This window comes from Ornithodoros turicata, chromosome 7, assembly GCF_037126465.1.
Source record: "Ornithodoros turicata isolate Travis chromosome 7, ASM3712646v1, whole genome shotgun sequence".
NCBI classification, from domain to species: Eukaryota; Metazoa; Arthropoda; class Arachnida; order Ixodida; family Argasidae; genus Ornithodoros; species Ornithodoros turicata.
In genome coordinates, this window is record NC_088207.1 from 54,209,170 (window position 1) to 54,228,949 (window position 19,780).

A 19,780-nucleotide genomic window follows, 5' to 3' on the forward strand; every position below is an offset into this window, starting at 1 on the left:
CTGGCACCTGTCCATAGCGGACCCCCACCCCCCTCGGAAAAATCCTAGATCCGCCCCTGGGTGTAACACCTATGGAAAGGCTACCTAGCACCGTGTTCTTTAGTAGCTTGAGGCGAAAAAGAAATTTCAACTGCACAAACACTAAGTGCAATCAATCAAATCCAAGTAAACGACCGTTGGAGCGTTCCTTTATTATTGTCCTCGACAAAAGCGCAATGGCGTCGTCTGCAAAAGTCGTCATTACTGCATTACTGAAAAGGGTTATAAATAGGGGCGGTAAGGTAGTTCACATCTTAAAATAGCCAAAATCCCCCAACTCGATCAAAAGGTCAACACTCTGTTCGTCAGTCAGTGTTGTGTCATCCTTTTGAGCCCCCTGACACTGGGGGGATTTTAGCGATTTTAAAGGGGCACTAAACTACACAGAGTGAAAGAAGGGGTTTCACTGTGCCCAAATATGTGGAAGACTTTCTGTAGCTGAAGCGCTTTAACTATTTAAAAAGCGGATCAAAGAGCGAAATCAGCTCAACTCTCCCCTTCGTCTCATGATTCAGCAAACGTCACTCGGCTACTGCAAGTGGGGAAGACTCATCCCCGAATGACGTTTTGCGTCGTCAGCCAATCTTGGACTCCCACAAGGCCAGCCGCGGGGGAGAACCTGCCCAACCTGTTTGCTGTCTCATTGTTGTGGCTCCGTGGCTGCAGTGGGGTTTCACTTCAAAGGATACGTGCGGCTTACAAAGAAATATTATTTCTGGTAGTGAAGGAGGCCGGAAAAGATGTACAAATAATACGTTGTGGGAGGACATCGTTCGTGAATGTAGCGTAGTGGCCCGCACGAAACGGAAAAGGTTGAAATTTGTAAGAGACGTCTGCATGGAGTAAAGATGTTAAAGCACCGCATTTCCCGCGAATATAACCGCAGCTATCCATGTGGAAGAAAACGCAAAGCTGTCGTGAAACATCATAATGACAAGCAGGAGCAGCAAATCATCGCCTGACTGTTTGAAGTACCTGTAATCGCACAACGTTGAGTTGTTACCCGTGTCTCAGAAACAGTCATGAAATGTCAATGACAAGCAGTTGTCAAATACTTGCGTAGAATTTTGCAGATCGTAAGTCATCGAATTTGTGGTCCCCCCATAATAAGAATGCTACAAATTTAAATGCAAATTTCAGTTTGAGAGACTGCATTATAAATATTGTTGCTTGGATTAAAGCGAGCGGGAAAACCTATCAAAAGTAAAATACTTCTCACAAAATCTGTTTTGTAGAAAAGTGTGCAGATGCTCTGCATAACATTTCCACTATCACCTAGGCTCTCATGTCAATCCAGTTGTAAAATTTGAGGATTCAACATGCAATATAAAGGCATTCAACACGCAGCACAGATGAAGAGGAAGAAAACCACTTGCATGCTTGTCTAGTGACAATAAACAATATGAAATGTGGAGAGAAACTGAGGAATTTCCGGCACGCAACAAGTCCCACTTACCTGCGCTGTGCAAGATTTCTCGAGTGCACACACGAAAAACGGAATCAACTCGAGACTTTTGCAGCCAGCAAAACTGCGAGTGGCCGAAATATTTTATTAAACCAATTTTTCCTGTTGTATATAAATTTCTTCATCACCATATATATACAGAAATATATATAGCAATAACTGAAATAAGGTGGTTGTGATTCCCCAGGAAACAAAACCGTTTGTCCGAGTGTGATGCCCCCAAAACAAAATATTTACGTCACACGTGCATTGCAGATACAGTGGAAACCTACTTTACAGAGCTGCGAACCTGAGACCATCTCAGCTATACTACAGTATTTATACTGGGGGAGGGAGAAATGCTTCCAAGGCAACAAAAATTAATGCCTTTGTGATAAACAGAAACAAATAGGCACAAGCGATGAACAGCCACTGAGTAAGCATTGCCCACATGAGTGGATTGACGGTGAACCTTCCAAGATCTGCTGATCAACTATCCAAGTCCTATTGGTTCTGCTCTGCGGTTTATTAGTCGATTTAAGAATTTTTATAGCACAAAATCTATAAATGCAAGTTGCTTTTGATGGATTGTCACAAATGAGATTAACAAAGGTTTGAGAATTGTTTGGGTAACTCTTGGAGCCAAGTCCAACGGCCTCGTGACCAAAATATTTATTTCTGGGCTGCCTCGCAAACATGGGCAAAATTTTCACATAAATTCACACGGTATTAAGCCTCAAAGTTTATTAATCCGTAGCTAATTAACTCGTGGCCCCAGGGGAAAACTGTCAAGCATGATGACGAGATAAATACGTTTCTTTAAATAAAAAAAGGCAACCCCTTGGATGTCTTTGTACATAGAAATATTTCTTTTCTGCTGGGAGCAACGATGGCAGGATGTGCAAGAAATCTTGATATGATGCCCTGGGATGGACACGATGAATGAGTCTGTACAGGATGACGACGCACAACACACTTGTCTCTCTCTTTCTCAGTTGGGTGCACGTGACATCTCGCGTAAGCACTGTGCAATAGTCCGTGAAGACTCCAGCGGAGACATTGCCACTGCAGAGAGTTGCTGTTCGTACCGCCGTAGCCGGCTATCGAAAGAAAAACTTGATGTACTGCCAAAAATATGTATTCAAGTTCATTGGGATTCAACAGGATGCTGCAAAGCAAAAATCAAACTCAGCTCCACTTCCCGAACCATTAAATGCAACCATAGGTGGGGAGTAACGCGTTACATTCGAGTAGTGAAATATGGTAACACGTTACATTTGGGAGAAAAGTAATGAGTAACGTAACGTCATTACATTTTTACTAACTAACGCATAATGGCTCTATGCGTTACTGCGTGTTTGGGAACATTGCTTCATCGTCTAAACTTGAAAGCTTGAGCGAGGACCGTGCCTGTAGGCTCCGGGAAAACCTCCGATTTTTTCTATTCATCTTCAACAATGACAAGAAGGTCACATCGGCACCCGCGAAGAACGCAAAAGGTCTATTGACCTACCCTGGTTGAGATGTCACCTTTGTTTACCACCTCTATTTTTCACTCCCTTTGGTATTTTTCGGACGAATGGGGTAAAAGCAACAGAAAAATATCCTCTACCGTCTGAACAAGTAACAAAGTACCATGGGATTCGCTGTTTGGATTTATACTGTGTGAGGTAAAAGGTCACCGTCTCTATCAACCTTGACAAGCAGCACGCACGTGTCATTAGGAGTCTGCTCAGCCACACAGATGAAAATTTTGAGCGTCAACTACTTCTGCGTTGCAATAAATCATACATGCAAGTTTTGTTCATGTGTGACCCTTGTTTGTGCACAACATTGCGTGTATTGATCTGCGGAACGTACTTGTGTGACTCAACCAAAAATGGTACATATTATAAGGACAACTAGCGAAGTAATGCAAAAGTAACAGCATTACTTATCAGAAGTAACGGCATTAGTAACGCGTTACCTACTATCGCAACAGTAACGAATAACGTAACGCGTTACTTTTTGAAAAAGTATTGAGTAACGGTAGTGCACTACAAAATAAAAGTAACTTCCCCACCTATGAATGCAACTACCGTGAAAGTGGTATTTCCTCAAACTTGGGCGATGGTCACTTTCCTACAAAAAATCGTTAAAGTTTGACGGGAAGATATTTAAAAAATTAAATTATGGGCACAGGCGACCTAGTGCACACAAAATGAAGGAGAGGGAGAAAGGAAAATTGTAATTTGCAACCAATTTTACTGTTGTTCACCTCACAGACAATGCCTATTGGGCCCTAAGGGTTAACAACACGATGGTCAGAATCCAACTCACCGTCTAGCAAGTGCAGAGTGTGTTGCGAGATTCCTTAAGACGAGGGCTGAGGTGAGACGAATGCTTTTTGCCAATGCAGATTCTTTTTCGTCCTAAAAAAAAGCAGATCAGAAGCAGATGAATCGAGAGCCTTTCGCGCGCCTCGGATGGCCTTACCGCCGCGTCCCTGTGATTGTAGTAGGCTAGGGCATGCCTCCGAATGGCCAGGTAGGCAGCATCAGGGGCGTAGCCAGGGTGAGGTGGCGGTTGCGCTGGAGGCGGAAGGGACGCCTTGCCAAACTGAGATATCTGCTGCCGTCGGACTGCTTGGATCTGGAGTACTTGTTCGCTACAGTGCCGGTCCTGGGTGTTTCACAAATGCACAGTAATTTCGCGCATGCTCTTTCTACGAGGCAAGGTCATTTTAAAAGGCACCACCAATTTTAAAAAGCACCAGCTTGTTGAAATTACGGCTGTAACAACCGCAAAATTACAGGGCCTAAATTCGCAGTCATTCGTTATCGAGGAATAAATTGGTGTACATTCATTTGACGATCCTGAAATTTTTGTTGCACTTCTGAGGCTCAAGTGGCGGGAAATATAGTATAGTATTAGTAATATATAGTAGTAGTAATATAATATGTTACACTACACAGGTAGCGTTAAGCAGCAGTAGAGCACTATACTGCATGCGTTGCTAGCCCCAGGTGCGTGAGAGGTGGTGTGAGTGGGACCTTTTGTTTTGAGCTTGTTGCAAAGACCCTCATAATAATAATTATGCGTTATTTGTTTAAGATAAAAGTGGTCGATCAATACAGGTTCCTCCACAGCTGCCTTGACATACTCAAGAAATAGGTGCAGAACCTGATATAGAATAAAGCTGGACGCAGTGCCCATAAAGTTCCATTTCCACAGCACCTCCCAAAAAGTAGAAGCATATGTGTCACATCAAATTTTTTAAAGGCATTCACTGTAGTATATAACTCCTCATATTAAGTGGTATAGATCTAATCCACAGCATCGACAAACAGTAATTAACCCTACATTTCACAACTTTTCTTTATGTCACAAAAAAAGAATTTCTCAATGTATTAGTACCACTGGAAGAAACACTAATTTTAGCAAAACCTGAGAGGTTTTCAGGCGAGTGTCAACCAAACTGTATCATAGATGCTAAGTGAAGGATAAAAATGGATGCCCACAATGAGTAGGAGAAGTTTCAAAAATGGTGCATAGTTTATACATCTAAGTAGGCAGAAACATTACAGTTTACAATTAAAACCATTCTAAGTGAAAATTTTGACAGAAATTTTCTCGCTTTGGTGAAGTAAAAGTGCAAGCTTGAGTCCCAGGAACAGGCAAAAACCAACATATGTACTAAAATCTCCCATTTGTCGACCTGCCCACAACTGTTGAGGTAGAAGGAAGTAGTACAAGAACAGCAATACTCAGTCAAAAAAGAAAGAAAACTGAAAATACGCAAGTAAAGAAAAAGAGAAAAAGGTGCAGCCATAGTGGGGCAAACATTCCAGTTTGCATTCACTGCTACTCTGCATAAAAAATACTCCACAAAACGTAGAAACACTAGGGGACTCCACCAAAGAATCGCTCCCATAACTGCATAAAGTATCACCTACGATACATGCCGAAAAGTGACAGATAACGGAAAGAGCGACGTAAAAAACAAAATTGAAGTTTCGTATACTCCAAGAGACACGTAAAACAAGACAGAAAATTACATAACCTTTAGACATACAAATACAGAAGAAAAAAAGTGGTTTTTCAAGTCCAATGTCAATTCTTCTGTCTCACGTACCAACTCCTGGTCTTCTTGGAATTATTGGCTTCACAAATGGTGCAACAGATGGCTGTATCTTTGCGGAGAGTCGTATGACGTTGTGAGGAATATGATACAGTTGGAGAATTTAGGCCCTGATTTATAGGGGTGGAAAGAGTATGTATCATATATGTAACATGAAATAGAGACCAGTGATCCTTTTTTGAATTAATAGGGACACGTCTAAATATGTGCTGTAAGAAAAAAAAAATCTCATGGGAGCACGTTTCTTTGGCAAGAATTCCAGTGTTGGTACATCTACTGTTGATCGCATTAATGCTGCCGTAGGAACTATCCCTAGGAACTATCCGTCGTCACCTTAGCTGCTGGAGGAGAATATTAAAGGATATTAAAGGAGGATATTAAAGAACATGACACAGTTTGGAAGATTTCACATTCTGGAAATTGGCAATGGTAGAGAGTTTGTGACATGGAAGTGGAGTCACAGTTTCTTCAAGGTAGGAACAGATTAGAAGGGAATGAAATTAATGAGAGTGTTGCACTTTGTAATACACTCAACGCATAGAAAGCAAAACAAAAATTTAAAGATCAGCATGTATGAAAAAATAAAAGGGCATTTTGTTATTCACCGCTTATGTCGACCTAAAATTGGATTAAACAGATCTATATAGTGTACATTGTCATTTCTGTATTGCTTCGTGACCTCCCTGCACGTTCACTGTATACTGTATACTGCATAATCGCGAGGATAACATCTCGAAGCTTGTTTACAAAAGCATATCTCGTTAAATCTTTGTCGCACAACCAAGAATGCTCCCTTCCACTAAACCAGACATTCAACACGATACCATTGGTACAGCAGGGCCATAATCACAGCTGTTGCAGTCTGCAGACCACACATATGTAGTGGAAGACAGTCCTCGCACATTAAAATGTAAGGTGGGAGTCACAGTTGAAGCAAAGACTGAAGAAAAAAAAACTGAAGGACTCTCATGACTTTGAAGATGCTAACAGCGGAAAGCGTCATAGAGAGACCTCCAGAAAAAGTATCAGTTTTCAAAGCGACATGCCCCGCAGCTGGATTTGGTATAACGAACTCTACATAACAAGCAGTGGATTCTACTGAGCAAAATAATATGAGTTTGTGAGAAGGACATTCAACCTGGCACAGCAAACATATAAAGAATTTAAAAAACAAAAAGAAATGGTGTACTGCAAAAAGAGGTAACTTTTTTGTGTGTTCTTCAAGCTCAAGGAGATGTTACCTCTTTCTAAGTAACATAATCAAGCTTACATCAGTACCTAACTTAACTAATTACTTCAATTTGGTACTTCAATTTGGGTTGCTGCGGTGTGTCCGCTTTGCGAGGCATTACGTCTAAGACAACTGTCATTCACTAAAAAGACTTTCTGTGGTGATGCTGGAAATTAATCATGCTAAACACATACACCACCAGGGGTCAGAACTGGAACTGCACCCGAACCAATACCGGAAGAAAAAGTTATTTTCTGTCAAACCCGAACCAAACCCAATTTTTTTTTGCTTGTCCTGAACAGAAAAATTTGATACGATTGCCTGTTCGGGAATCAGTTCAGAGGTGAAATAACTGTACTACAGAATGGCCTTTTCGTGTGTGCATGCTTATTTTTTGTACGATGCCAGATGCGAGTACAGGTTTGTGACTGTAGTGCCAGTTTTTTGCTTGAGCAAGAGAGCCCTGAGAGGGTGCTGCCAAAAGGCTTCTAGCACTTCGCTTTTCGTTTTCAGCAGACGACCACGAGAGTACGGTACAGTACAATATAAGCTAAATAGTAAATGTGTTTATTACTTGTCTCATGTTTTCACCTGTTTTCATGAAAGGTTTTCTACCTGAAACAGTTTCACTTTTCTCTTACAACCGTGTACAGTGAGGGTAGGCTCGCTTTCATGTATCAAAATTACTGCAGACCAACTGGTTAAACCAGGACCGAATAAAGTAATGGTTCCAATCCCTGTAAATGTCAAGACTGCTGACCGCTTTTTTTTTTGCGGGGGACGAAAGACAAGAAACAAGCTCTGAAGCGTTTCTTAGAAACACTTCAGAGCTTGTTTCTTGTCTTCCGCCAAAGCTTTCAAATATCCACCTCATCCACCTTGCAGCCGACATCCTACCAGGTGTGTTTCAAGCTCAATAAATTGTTGCACAAGAGAAGGTAAACAGTTTCCAGAACAACTATATAAGCATGTGCAAGCCACGTCATGTTATGCTCGGCCACATAAAGAGACCCTGCAGTGAATTCGAAAGATTGCCCGATGCTACACAGTGATAAGCTGCATCTGCATGCGCTGTCCCTATGAGCACACAACTGGTGAGGTAGGGGTGATTCTAAGGTTGCTGCCTGTGCTTTGCCCTTCTCTGATCCACAAAAAAAATATGTTTTTTTCGGGACACGTGGAACAATGTCTATAAGCAGTATCAACAACGTACCGAGTGGGCGGATACCTGAAACAGATGTCCAAAGTTGACAGTTTCGCTGAACCATGGTTAAGTGCAAACATGTAATGCTGCCAAACACATACTTCGATAATTTAGGATACCAGAAGAACTCTGTTTTGACCACGTCACCAACGCAAGCAGCATGAAACACGGAAGTGTTCGCCCCTGACAACGCACCGTGGAAGATGAGAATCCCCATTATCAACCGACCTAAGATGTCAGATTTTATTTCTCAAAGTGAGTCAAGCACTCACCTGCAGATGTGTGAAGAGTGAAAGTCTACGACGTTTCATGTCATCACAGCCCTCCCACTGGCAGAGGAAATCTCCTTCGGACTTTGGAACATGGACCTTGCACGCGTGGAACAAGACTGCAGACGGCGTCGTGAACGTTCTGCAAACATTTTTGTCCATAATGAGAGGCTCAAAATCGTAAACAGCTAAATCTACTGCAAGCCTTCACAATGAGAGTCATAATTGGACGTCCCATGGACGTTGGAGGAACGTCTTGATATGGGTTGTACGTGTATATGCATGTCCGGGCAGATATAACCAGGTGCTGAAACCAGGACACAGCCCAGCACCAACGATGCTGATGCCCAGGATGTATGTTGTAGCACTGCTTTGCGATCGATGTGCACACAGGATGCACACCGAAGATACCTCAGTGCAAATTACAGCGACTCATTCAATTGATTTCAATTATACAATTTCCACTTTTATTTCGCGCACGATGCGGAGGACGTTCAAGTTAGAGTCTTAACCGTAGCAAAGATAGGAAACTATTAACGAGATAACGTCAGGAGCCACACAAACTTTCCTCTGTAGTTTTGGCCTAAAGATGAAGAGCTGGTATCAACGTCATCCACCTACCTTTCACATCCTTTCCATTCGCAGTGGTACATCAACTTCGCCGGCTTATGGTGGTGATGGTGGTGGTGGTGTCCCTTCGACGCGGTCGTCGCAGTGGGGTCTGCGGGGGCTACAACGGGGGCCTTGCACGTGGCGACCGTCGTCAGACCTCCCACTACCGCCGTTGTGGAAGGCGTAGATGCACAAACAGTTACCACTCCGGTAGTCACTATCGTTGCCGCGGCTGGCGCTGCTGTAGACGACGTCGGCGCAGTGAACACTAGCGGAGAGTTTTCTAGCGCCGCGGCTGTAGGGGGAGCCTCCGTCGTTGCCGCGGAGGAGGAGACGGAGACGGGGGCGCGATGGGTGAGGATCACACTCGACACGGGCACAATGGTCGGCGCAGACACCACAATGGTTCCCTGCGCGGTTGAGATTACGCTGTGCGATGGAATCGTTGACAAAGGAGGAGGCGGCGGCGTTGCTTCCGCGGATGAGAGTGACGATGGAACACTTGCCTGAACAACAACAGTTCTACTGGGTGACACTTGGGACGACGTTCGTGGCGGCGAAGACACAATCACAGAAGGTACGTTTGAAATTTTTACACAAGCAGTGTCAGTGCTCAACAACTTGACCAGATTCGGCTGCGGCACTCCGGCCTCCTCGATGGAGCCGAGCCGGGGACGCTTGGCGCTCACTTCCTCAACTTGGGCCGTCCTCTTGGCCGCATTCTCCCGACAAGACACTGCTTCCGCGTTTGAACGTGAAATTGCCTTGGAAGCGCTCTCCACCGACCCCACTATGTCTGAGATGGGTGAGAGGTCCGAGGAGGCGACCACTCGGACGGAGGATCCGTTCGTCACAGGGTCGCTGTCCTCATCTAGTGTCTTACCGTTTTGGAGCGGGGACTTGCCCTTATCGAGCAGCCCGTTGAGGAGGGGAGAGCTCTTGTAGACCACTTTTCCTTTGTCTTCGGCGTTGACCCCCTGTTCGACGTCTGTTGTCCCGCCGTTTTCTCCGACGTGGTTGTGCAGCCGCTCGCCCGCCGCCGTCTCGGGTTTTCCTTCGACCATGAGGTCCCGCTGGATCCCGTTGGGGCGAGTCCCGACGACGACGGCGGCGGCCTTGCCGCTCGCGATGTTGTTCGCGGGCTGAACCGCCTTGGGCCTGTTGGGCTGCGCTCCGCAGTTTTGCACGTTCGCAGTCTCTAGGGGCTTGGCAACGCTGGCCAAGACGGGTGTCGCGGCATCCGGCTCCGCGGCGTTGTGCTGCAGCTGCTGCTGCCGCTGGAGATTGCGCGACACCTTGTTGGCCAGCAGACTCTTGATAAGGTTGCTAGAGCCCTGAGGGGAAGGGGAAGAAGGCGGGGAGGGACGCCCCGTAGGGGTGGAAGGAGGGGTGAGGGCACGCAGGGGGGCAGAGAGCTGGGCCTTGAGTATGGGGCTATGGTTGGCTGCCGCGGGGGCCATCGGTGATCGGGTTGGCGTTGCTGTTGAAGAGAGAAAGTTGCACTCGAGACAGCAACCTTTTTTTACCCACACTTACCCTGGGTGGAAATGGTCAGACAGCTGGTCACTTGGATGGGAACCGGGAGGGGTGCCAAACGTTTACGCAACCCCTCGTGGTGTAAGGACACCGTGCCGTTGGGTCCATCCACCCGGCGAATGCCTGTCTGGCTGTAGACGGTCCTAAGTGAGAGCCAATCAACGCCACGTTTCCAACCACCGCTCGCAACGAAACAAGGGAAAGGGTGCAGGCTAAGCTGGTACGGATCCACGAAGAAGACAGAGAGGCACAGACACAGAAGACTCGACACACTCTAGGTTCTCGGACACGGCAACAATTTATTGGTTCATCTCGACTTAAAAAAGCTAAAAATCTTCGAAGGGGTGTGAGAGGGATAGAAGACTCGTTACTAGCTACTTTTCGAAGATTTTCAGCTTTTTTATAAGTATAATTTATTGGTTCATCTCAATTTAATAGGTAAAAATCTTCCAAGTGGTGTGAGAGGGATAAAAGACGCATTACTAGCTACTTTTCGAAGATTTTCAGCTTTTTTATACGTATAATATATTGGTTCTTCTCAACTTAAAAGGTAAAAATCTTCGAAGGGGCGTGAGAGAGGGATAAGAGACGCGTTACTAGCTATACTTTTAGAAGATTTTCAGCTTTTTTTAAGTTGAGATGAACCAATAAATTATTGCCGTGTCCGAGAACTCACGTGTGTCAGTCTTCCACGCCGTGTCTCTCGGTCTTCTTCGTGGTACCGCTTGAGAGTACTCACTTGACACAGTTTGCAAAGACGCTCGCCGGAACCATGTTCTTGCGGCCCGCACGGCTGCAGAAGGTGACGTACTCCGCGTAAACATCGTTCCTTCCCACCGAACAACCCTGGGCAGGCTCGTACATGGCCCGCACCCAAGTACAGGCAAAGCTCTCTGCTTCGGGGTCGAGCTGGGGGGGCTCCTGGGGTACCGCGGGTCGCAGCACAGCCGGGTCTGCCACCTCAATCAGTCGCATCCCCTTCTGGGCAGTTGGCCCGTAAGCAAGTGGGTCCAGCGTCAGCAGACTCACCAGGATGCCCACGGACTGGTGCACCTACAAACATTCGTCGCGCCTTTCTTGTCCTCCGTCCGTTTGTGGGCGTCGACAAAAAAAAAAGAAAGTGGCTTACTTGTAGCATGTGCTCACAAGCGGTGGGTCCAAGATCGCTGAGCAGGTAGAGGGCCTCGAGGGCGTAGACCAACAACATGAGGTCGTGCACGGTGAGCAGTTCAAAGATGCGGCCGTACAGGGGGGTGTCCATCTGAGCGAGAAGGGGTTCCTCGTTGCGCTCACCCCTGCTCAGCTGCCCCACAATGTCCAGGCAACGCACCACCAGGTAACGATCTCTGGAGAGGATCCCTTCCCGCGCGATGCGGATCAGGGGTCCCGACCACTCCGTCTCCACCGGGTCGAGCACCAGCTGAAGAGAATAGCGCAAGATGCTTTGCCACGTAGATCAAAGCACACAGTCTACGGACTAATCAGTTATCAACATGTATCTCGGCACAACTTGAGCCGTCGACACTATCCAATTATGCCCGAGCTAAATTCAGCCAGACGATTCCTTCCGCTTCGAGTGTGCAGGATATGACCTTTCAATCCAACAGCGAACGGGGAAAATAACAACTGTCTCAATTCTTGTTCTGGGAAAGGACTCCCCCCACGTGGTTCTTGGATTAGGGTGAAAACTTTTTTTTTTTTTTTTCAAAACCAGGATGTGCATAGAACACTCACCTTAGCAGCAAGGTTCCCTATAGTGTCCAACGCAACTTGCCGCAGAGAAGACCAACGGCTCAGCGCACACATCATGACAAACCTGAGAGGTAGTCAGCCGCAGGTTAGCTCATATTCTTCAACGGACAACACAGTACCTGACAAACGAGGGGTTCGAAGCCAGCAGCGGAATGTTGCGCTCTTCAAACGAAAGATTGTGAAAAACTAATGCAATCTGAAAGAGCCATACAATAAGCCACATTTGCCTTCAGTCTCTCGAGTTGCGACAGTCAAGGTAAAAGGTATTCCCAGTGGAATCAGCTACTCAAAAATATTGCCATTTCGCTTATGTATTAGGAAGGACAAACTAGGTGACTTAAACTTGCGATTATTATGTTGCAAGATCCATATTGGATGAAACATCAAGAATATGCTATCCCTACACTAAATCTGGACAAACACTTATCGAAAAGCTTCAAAGAAAAGCCTTTCATTTTCAGCTTTCACTATAGAATGTCTTCACCTAAACCTCTACACATAAAAGCTGGCCTGCTCCATTTTGATAAAAGGGTCCAGCTGCATAAATTTTATGTGTTTTGGCGTATAATAAATAGCAATCTGATTCTTGTGAGTATGTAACATTTTCTGGCTTAGATTAATCACGTACTAGGCTATCAACCATGTAAATGTTGTACAGAAAAATATACTTCCCTTACATGTGCCAACCATGGAATTTACTAAATGATAATTATTGTGTGTTCTGAAAATTTGGAGATATTTCTAGAGCAGGTCTCTTCCATGTTTAAGTAGTGTTTTTTCTTTTTTTCTTATTTGGTTTACGTAGATGATAGTCGTGCACTGGAAATCAGAGTTCAAGGTAACTCGTTACTGTAAGTTCCTTTTTTTGGTAACTTGTAACTTAACTCTGTACTTTTGCGTCGTGGTAACTTTCAGAGGAACTCGTTTCTTTTTCGGGTAACTTTGCCAAAGTAACGTAAGCTAAGTTCCAAGTTACTTTTAATTCGCTTTTCACTCACATCCACATATTTTCTTGCTCTCTCTCTGGTTCTTTCGTGGCATTTTATGCCATAAAACGTGATATTCAATCAATGACAGTATTCTATTCAGGAAGTAAGAACCGCTGCCATTGAAATGAAGCTGAACCATAGTGCACCCACAGGGAGTAAGATGCAAAGCATTCAAATTGTTGGACGTAAAACGAAAACGATCTAAGCGCATTGCGCTCCTCCGCAGGCAACTCAAGGTCTAGCTCAACTGCTCGCGCTCTGCACCTGTGTAGTGCTATTTTGTGTCCGAAGTAACTTGGAAGTAACTCGTTCTTTTTTTAAAAGTAACTCCATAACTGCGAATTACATTTCAGGCCGATGAACTTCGTTATTAACTTAGTTACATCTTTTATGCAGTAACTTAACTCGTAACAAGTTCTTTTTGGCGGGTAACTTCTTGATCTATGCTGGAAATACGTATATCCGAGTGTCTATTTCGTGTGTACGTTTATTTTGTAAACTGATGTATTCATTATGCTCTCTTTCTAACACTCCTGTAATGGCCTCTATGGTCAACAGCATTAATAAATATCCCATAGTGTGTGATGGGCAAGAGATTCCGAGCAAGATTATTCCACTTCCAAGAGTGCTATATAATAAGTGACTGTCAAGACCACTAGCAGTCTTGCGAACCATCTCAAATGGCAGCTCTAAAAGAAAGACGTCCAACATTTCATTACACTAGTGCATGAACTGCTCCATGACACAAGGAGACGTCATAATCATGTATGAGCGTGCGCATGTACTTGTACATTTCCTTGTAACTATTACCATTTTCTTGTCTGAGAAAACCATTAAATCACAAGCCATTACAATGAGTTCTTCTCACCCGTAATATTCTTTGGCCTTCTATGCTTCTTGTCCCAACTTGATAATTTAAGTTAAACAGCTCATCGTCATCATCATTGTGGTCTGGAATGACGAGTAGAAATGAATCAAGTGATACATGGATGATCAGACATTACCTGTGCCAAGGCCAAAGAGAGTGATGGTTTCAGAGTCTAAGTTGTCTTCCCAAAACCTCTCCATTCTGCGGCCTTCCACGCCCTGCCAGCATTCTAAATACATGGGTCGTAATGTGGCATCCTCTGCAAAAGACACACCGTTCAAGGACACCTAGCGAGAAGGGACCCTATTCCCTGGCAAAATAAAGAATGGGCTACTTGGGTAAGTTTAAATTCATCGAAACTAAGTTTCGCTTAAAATTTTTGCTCACAGTACGTAGCCACCTGGGGACAGAGTTTTGCATTTTCACTCGCAACGTACCGTTTTACCGGTACACTCGATTTTGCAAAAAAAAAAAACAAGCTTTGCCTGAGAAATTGTAGCGGTGAAAGAGAAAAGCGTACCTAAAGAGAAGACCCCAGCTTGTGCAAGGAGGAGGTCCACAAGACGCGTGCAGTGATCCAATCGTAGGACGTGTCTCCCCTCATTGGACAGTAGAGTGCAGACGTTGAGTGCCAAACTCTCCTCATTGGGTAAAGAGCTGAGCAGGGAGAGGCACAACTTGCTGTATTCCGATGGGGGCGGAGCCAGAGGGGCCATATTGGCGCTCGCACGCTGGGCCTCTGTCAGCTCATGCTGCGCCTTGTTGTAAGAGAGAGGAACCTGACAGAGGAGAGAGGCGTTGGGCTTCCGCGACCGCGCCTCCGCCGTGGGGTCCACATCTTCGTCTGGGTCTTCTCCCAGGTAGTGGAGCTTCTCGAAGGAGCTCAGGTACCTGCGCACATTCCTTCTACCTATACTAGTCTGAAGACTCCTTCAAAAAGCAAGGTCTTGGCGCAGAAACATAAAACGGTACAATTTAGTTCCGCTGTAATGGGAGCCTTCGGGTTATCCTGTAGTCAACCGTGGCAAAAGGATGAACGTTGAGAGGGCATTTTTCTAGCTCGGAGTTGTCAACAAAAAACGGCACGTTAATAAAGCAAACTTGGCAAAATACACGGATTACAATCAAGGTTGCGATAGGTTGCTCGAGCCAAGGAAGAGCTTGCCTCCTTCGAGACACCAACAACTACTTCTCGAAATTATGTTTCATACCACCAGTATTTTTTTACAGCTATATCCCAGTGCTCAAACCACATGGTCTTACACTGAATGAATACCTCATAGATACATTAACTGACTCTGGTTAATGCGAACAGAGTTCAAGGGTTGCTAAAAACTTGGAGTAAACGCTCAATTCTTTTTTTACAAACATTAATCGGTGATGCCGTGAATGTTTCAGTGACAATAAATCCCTTTAGTAGTGAAGTGTTAAATCCAAGTTAAGGAACCGTTGATCTCCGTTAAATTGTTAACTGGTGTTGGTGAAACTGGGCCTAAAAGAGGTAAAATCGCACACAAAGAGCGAAAAATGTAAGCCCCAAAAATGAAAAACGTGGGTGAGGTCGTTCCAGGTTCGTTTGATCTTACACGCCAGGGCAGAGTTCCTGTTTTATTTTTTTTTTAATTATGCGTTAGCGCTGCCCTTAGCAACTGTCCTATAGCGATGTACAGATGTGAACAGCAAGGAGGAGTGAGGGATTAATGTGTGTCCTGGGCCAACAGACCCGTTTCACTTTTTGTGAATTTTTTCAATAAGGAACCTTTTAAACCTTCGTACCATAGTTACATCCATCAGCAAAATTCATGTTGGTGGATGACACCCTCCGAGTGAAAATTCGTCCATTCATAGCAGCTTGTCGAAACACCATTCGGAGGATATAGAAAAAACAACGTGAGCCATCCTGTACAAAATTAAGGTTTAAAATAACGCACGACCACGAATGACTGTCTTAGGAAGACGTTTCTTATCTGCTGCTGGGAACACCAATTTTCTTCCCCAAGAGGTATTGTGCGGTGAAAGAAAAAAAAGCTGTTTGCACGTCGTCATAAGGCCCCCGTTACATGGGTGGTATAAAATGTGGCATCGTGAACGGCAAGACTACTACGCACTTGGGATCCACCGTGACAACAACATTCAGGCAGGCACGCGTTATGCCACTGTTATTTAGCCACGATCGAGTTTTTTCTTGGGCCCGATATGGAGCTGGTAAATCGAGAATGCGTACAGTTCTCAACACCAACGATCAACGAGCCCATCCCTCCTAGTACAGCTGCATTGAAATGTTTCTTGCAACAAAAATCTAGTTTCGTGTACCCAGAAGTAACACGCATCCCTTCAGAAGGTCACTGCAGCAGCCCCAAAAGTCAGTTATTAACGTTTACTTTTATTTGTCAATTTTATTTCATGTGTCATGATTCGTGTCGCAAATAGTCATAATTCATTACAGATATTAGATTATTTAGATGATTTGACGCAAATAAATGCACTATTTGATATACCAGGTGACTAGAAATTTTTCATTTGGTTAACTTCTGGAGAAGGTGGAGCAAAGTAACTGCAAAAGTACTTCTCTGGAAGTACCTGCGTATTCTTTCCATGGAGGACCTGCAATTGTAACTTTTAAACCCATCTGTAACTGGGATATTTTTTAAAAGAACCCCCGATTCACAATTTATGTTGTACCATTACTTAACAAAAGCAAGCTCGGATTGAAAAAGCAATCTACAGAGACCTCCTAAAATTGCAGCCCTAGGAGTGTATTCATAGCTGATAGCACTGCCTGGGTGCAATCGCTCACCATGAGAAGGACATCCTCTACTAAATATAAAAGAATTATGCCTGAGCTTGGGGACAAAGTGAACTTTCTATACGTTTGCTGACCACGGGTTTTTCACCTGCTTTGTAAATAATTCACGTGCTTGGGACATACAAAGCCATGCACATGCTGACCAAGTAATACGTTGTCATGATTCCATGGAAGATGTGAACATTAACTGTGCTGCGTGTGCAAAAAATTACATTTATAGTGACGTCTTCTTCTCAAAGCTACAGAAAAAAATGTCTTTCTTTCATTCACGTGTTTCGATTTCATAGACTGATCTCATGCAGACAGAGTTAATGTGTGGGCACATCAATCTATTATCTAAAAAAATCTACAGAGAAATAATGCTGAATGTTTTATAGTACAACGAAATGTATTTTTACCCAAAGTATTTTTGTGACATTTTTTCGAGAATGTTTGCGTAAATACTGTGTCAAACACACATGAAGTGTTGGTTCATGTACTTTTATGCAGCACCATAACGTTGTATACGCTGAGAACGATGTCGAATTGATTGCATGCAATTTCATCCGTGTCAGGGCCAGATCCAATGTTCTCACCTGACGTAGATTTGCCGGAGGGCCAGCGAGCCATTGGCGCAAGCTTTCGGAAACTTGAGTTTTTCCAACACATAATCCCACTTGAAGTGATCGTTCACCTAGGGGGGGGGAAAAAAGTTCGTGTCAGCGACACCTCCGTTCTGCTACGCATATGCCATCCATGTTAGGCTTAGTCATTCCATCTTCTTTGTTTTGAGTAATATTAATTACGAAAGCCACCCGCCGCAAACACGCGGTTCCAAATGCCGGGCCGCAGCGAGCGAACGCCGAACGGTACGACCCGGCCGAACCAGGTGTTTAGTACGACCCTCCCCGCAAACGAAGACGGTCTCCGAAGTTTGGGATCCCCGAGCAGGAATACCGTTCGAGGAGGGCAAAGTGGGTATTTTGGAGAAGTTGTTCGGGAAAGAAAAGTCTCGTAAAGTAAGGATCGATGAAGAAAGGTACAAGTCCGACCGCGGTGACCACGAATTTTTGGAGGTAAATTCAAACCACGGGGGTTAAGCTTACCTTCTGCCAGCCGCCGAGGCTCGTCACGGAGTTGTACAGAGCGAACAGATCCACTTCACGTCCGTTTATCCGTGGTGCGTGCCGAAAGGGGGTCCTGCGGGCACAACCCATTCCACGTTGTGTTCACCAGGTTCAAGTTTTTATCATCCGAGCGGACCAAGAGAAAAGGGAAATTTTCCACAATGGCGAATACCTACCCTCGGGTATCGTGGAACCTTTGCAGCTCGACGGTGAAGGACGAGGAATCCTTGGTGTATCCACCTGGTTCCTTGTGTAATTTCTCCATTGCTTCACCGTCGGAGATGAGCAATACGCGAACGACTTCACCTGACGCACATTGTCCGAACGCTGGCCCAGATCACTCCTAAGCCTCGTCGAAGGCGCGCCAACTGCCAAGTGGTCCGGGCGAGTATTTACACAGGCCTTTTCAGGGCGAAAATCCACTGCTTGCATCCATCACCATTCGCACAGCACATTCACGAGTTACGTATTGATATCTCATCATCACCATCGGGTAGATACACTACAGTTTAAAAAGTCACAATGCGAAGAAACGCTTTTAAAATGCCATCTATGTCATTATGAGGCTCTCCCCCTATTGACTATTGTTTCGTTGGCCTCAACATGGCTGCCGTGTAGATGGGACAACTGGAATACATGCATGAATACATGTAGCGTTTCTGACTTTCATTCTTTTTACAGGGGAAATTGAATGTTTCGTCGAGATCTGTTATTTTTGGTGGTCAGGTGGCATAACTTACAGACAATATTTAATAGGCAGAGCGTCGGAATCTGCGTAATATTCACGCAGACGACACGCCCGGTCCGAGGTTCCGCGGTATGAAAACGTGATGCAGCCTTTATTCACGTTTCTTAATTGAAACGAACCGCGTTCTTAATAATAATGCCGGCTACATGTGAGTACAATACAAATAACTGTGTTATTAAAATATCTTTGTTCTGACTTGGAAACATGATAAATAAACGACGACTGGCTGATGACAGGAAGCGTGAACTACAGTTCACCGTACGACTGTACGTGAATTGCTTTGCTTCTTTTCACGCAGTGCGCAGGTTAATGCTCAGTGTTTGTTATGAAAATGAATAACCATAAAACCGTCATTAAAATTGCTTAATAAATGTAAGAAAACCGGAAACGTCACTTTGTTTTGCTCTTGATGTTGATGACGTAGCAGTAGAGGAGGTGTGCGCCCATGGGTGCTCACTTTTGGTACTCTGTTAGCGGAGTCCCACTTGACTCGACTCTACCACGTAAGTGGGAGGTCACTGCCACACGGCTGTGGCAAGCTGTGGCCTGTTGCCCATAGCATAGACTAGAGTCACTAAGTAGCTACGCGTAGCTATTTAGTGACTCTAGCATAGACCACAGACCTGCCGGGCCAGGTGGCGCAAGCTAGCCACCGTCAGTCAGCGCCCCAAAATATGGGGAGGAGACTGTTTCTGGCACCGATTCCGGTACAGAGAGGGTGAGGATGCGAGGCAGAGAAGAGAGTGGAGAGGGATGCGCTGTGTGCGGCGACTGCAATGTGCCGGCCTGGGAGCGCGCTGTCATGATTCCTATCACCGTAACTACCATAACTATACAATACAATGCAGAAACGAATATATATGTAGCAAAATTGTATTTTGTATGCAACGTGTAATCGAGTGAGGAAAGAATCGAGCCAGGAAGCGTGATAATTCACGACTTCATACAGATGCCTGAGTAACTATATAAAGTGTATGTAGAACGTAAATGTAATGAAGTTGATAACCACATCCCTAACAGCTACATCCTTTCAGTTGAGTAACTTGTACAACTGTT

The 19,780-nt window shown here is 44.8% G+C and overlaps 1 protein-coding gene across 1 annotated transcript; it reads right to left on the reverse strand.

Moving 5' to 3' along the window:
* Window positions 1-2,136: 2,136 nt before the first annotated feature.
* Window positions 2,137-18,815, reverse strand: LOC135401576 (AT-rich interactive domain-containing protein 2-like). Its single transcript, XM_064634051.1, has 16 exons — window positions 18,153-18,815; window positions 17,956-18,049; window positions 17,446-17,543; window positions 14,585-14,955; window positions 14,201-14,323; window positions 14,065-14,147; window positions 12,327-12,403; window positions 12,190-12,271; window positions 11,585-11,875; window positions 11,195-11,508; window positions 10,456-10,598; window positions 8,929-10,399; window positions 8,311-8,449; window positions 3,959-4,144; window positions 3,803-3,894; window positions 2,137-2,583 (listed from the first exon to the last, which is right to left on the reverse strand). The coding sequence occupies exons 1-16, from the start codon at window positions 18,239-18,241 to the stop codon at window positions 2,475-2,477; spliced, it is 3,762 nt and encodes a 1,253-aa protein (XP_064490121.1). The 5' UTR covers window positions 18,242-18,815; the 3' UTR covers window positions 2,137-2,474.
* Window positions 18,816-19,780: the final 965 nt, after the last annotated feature.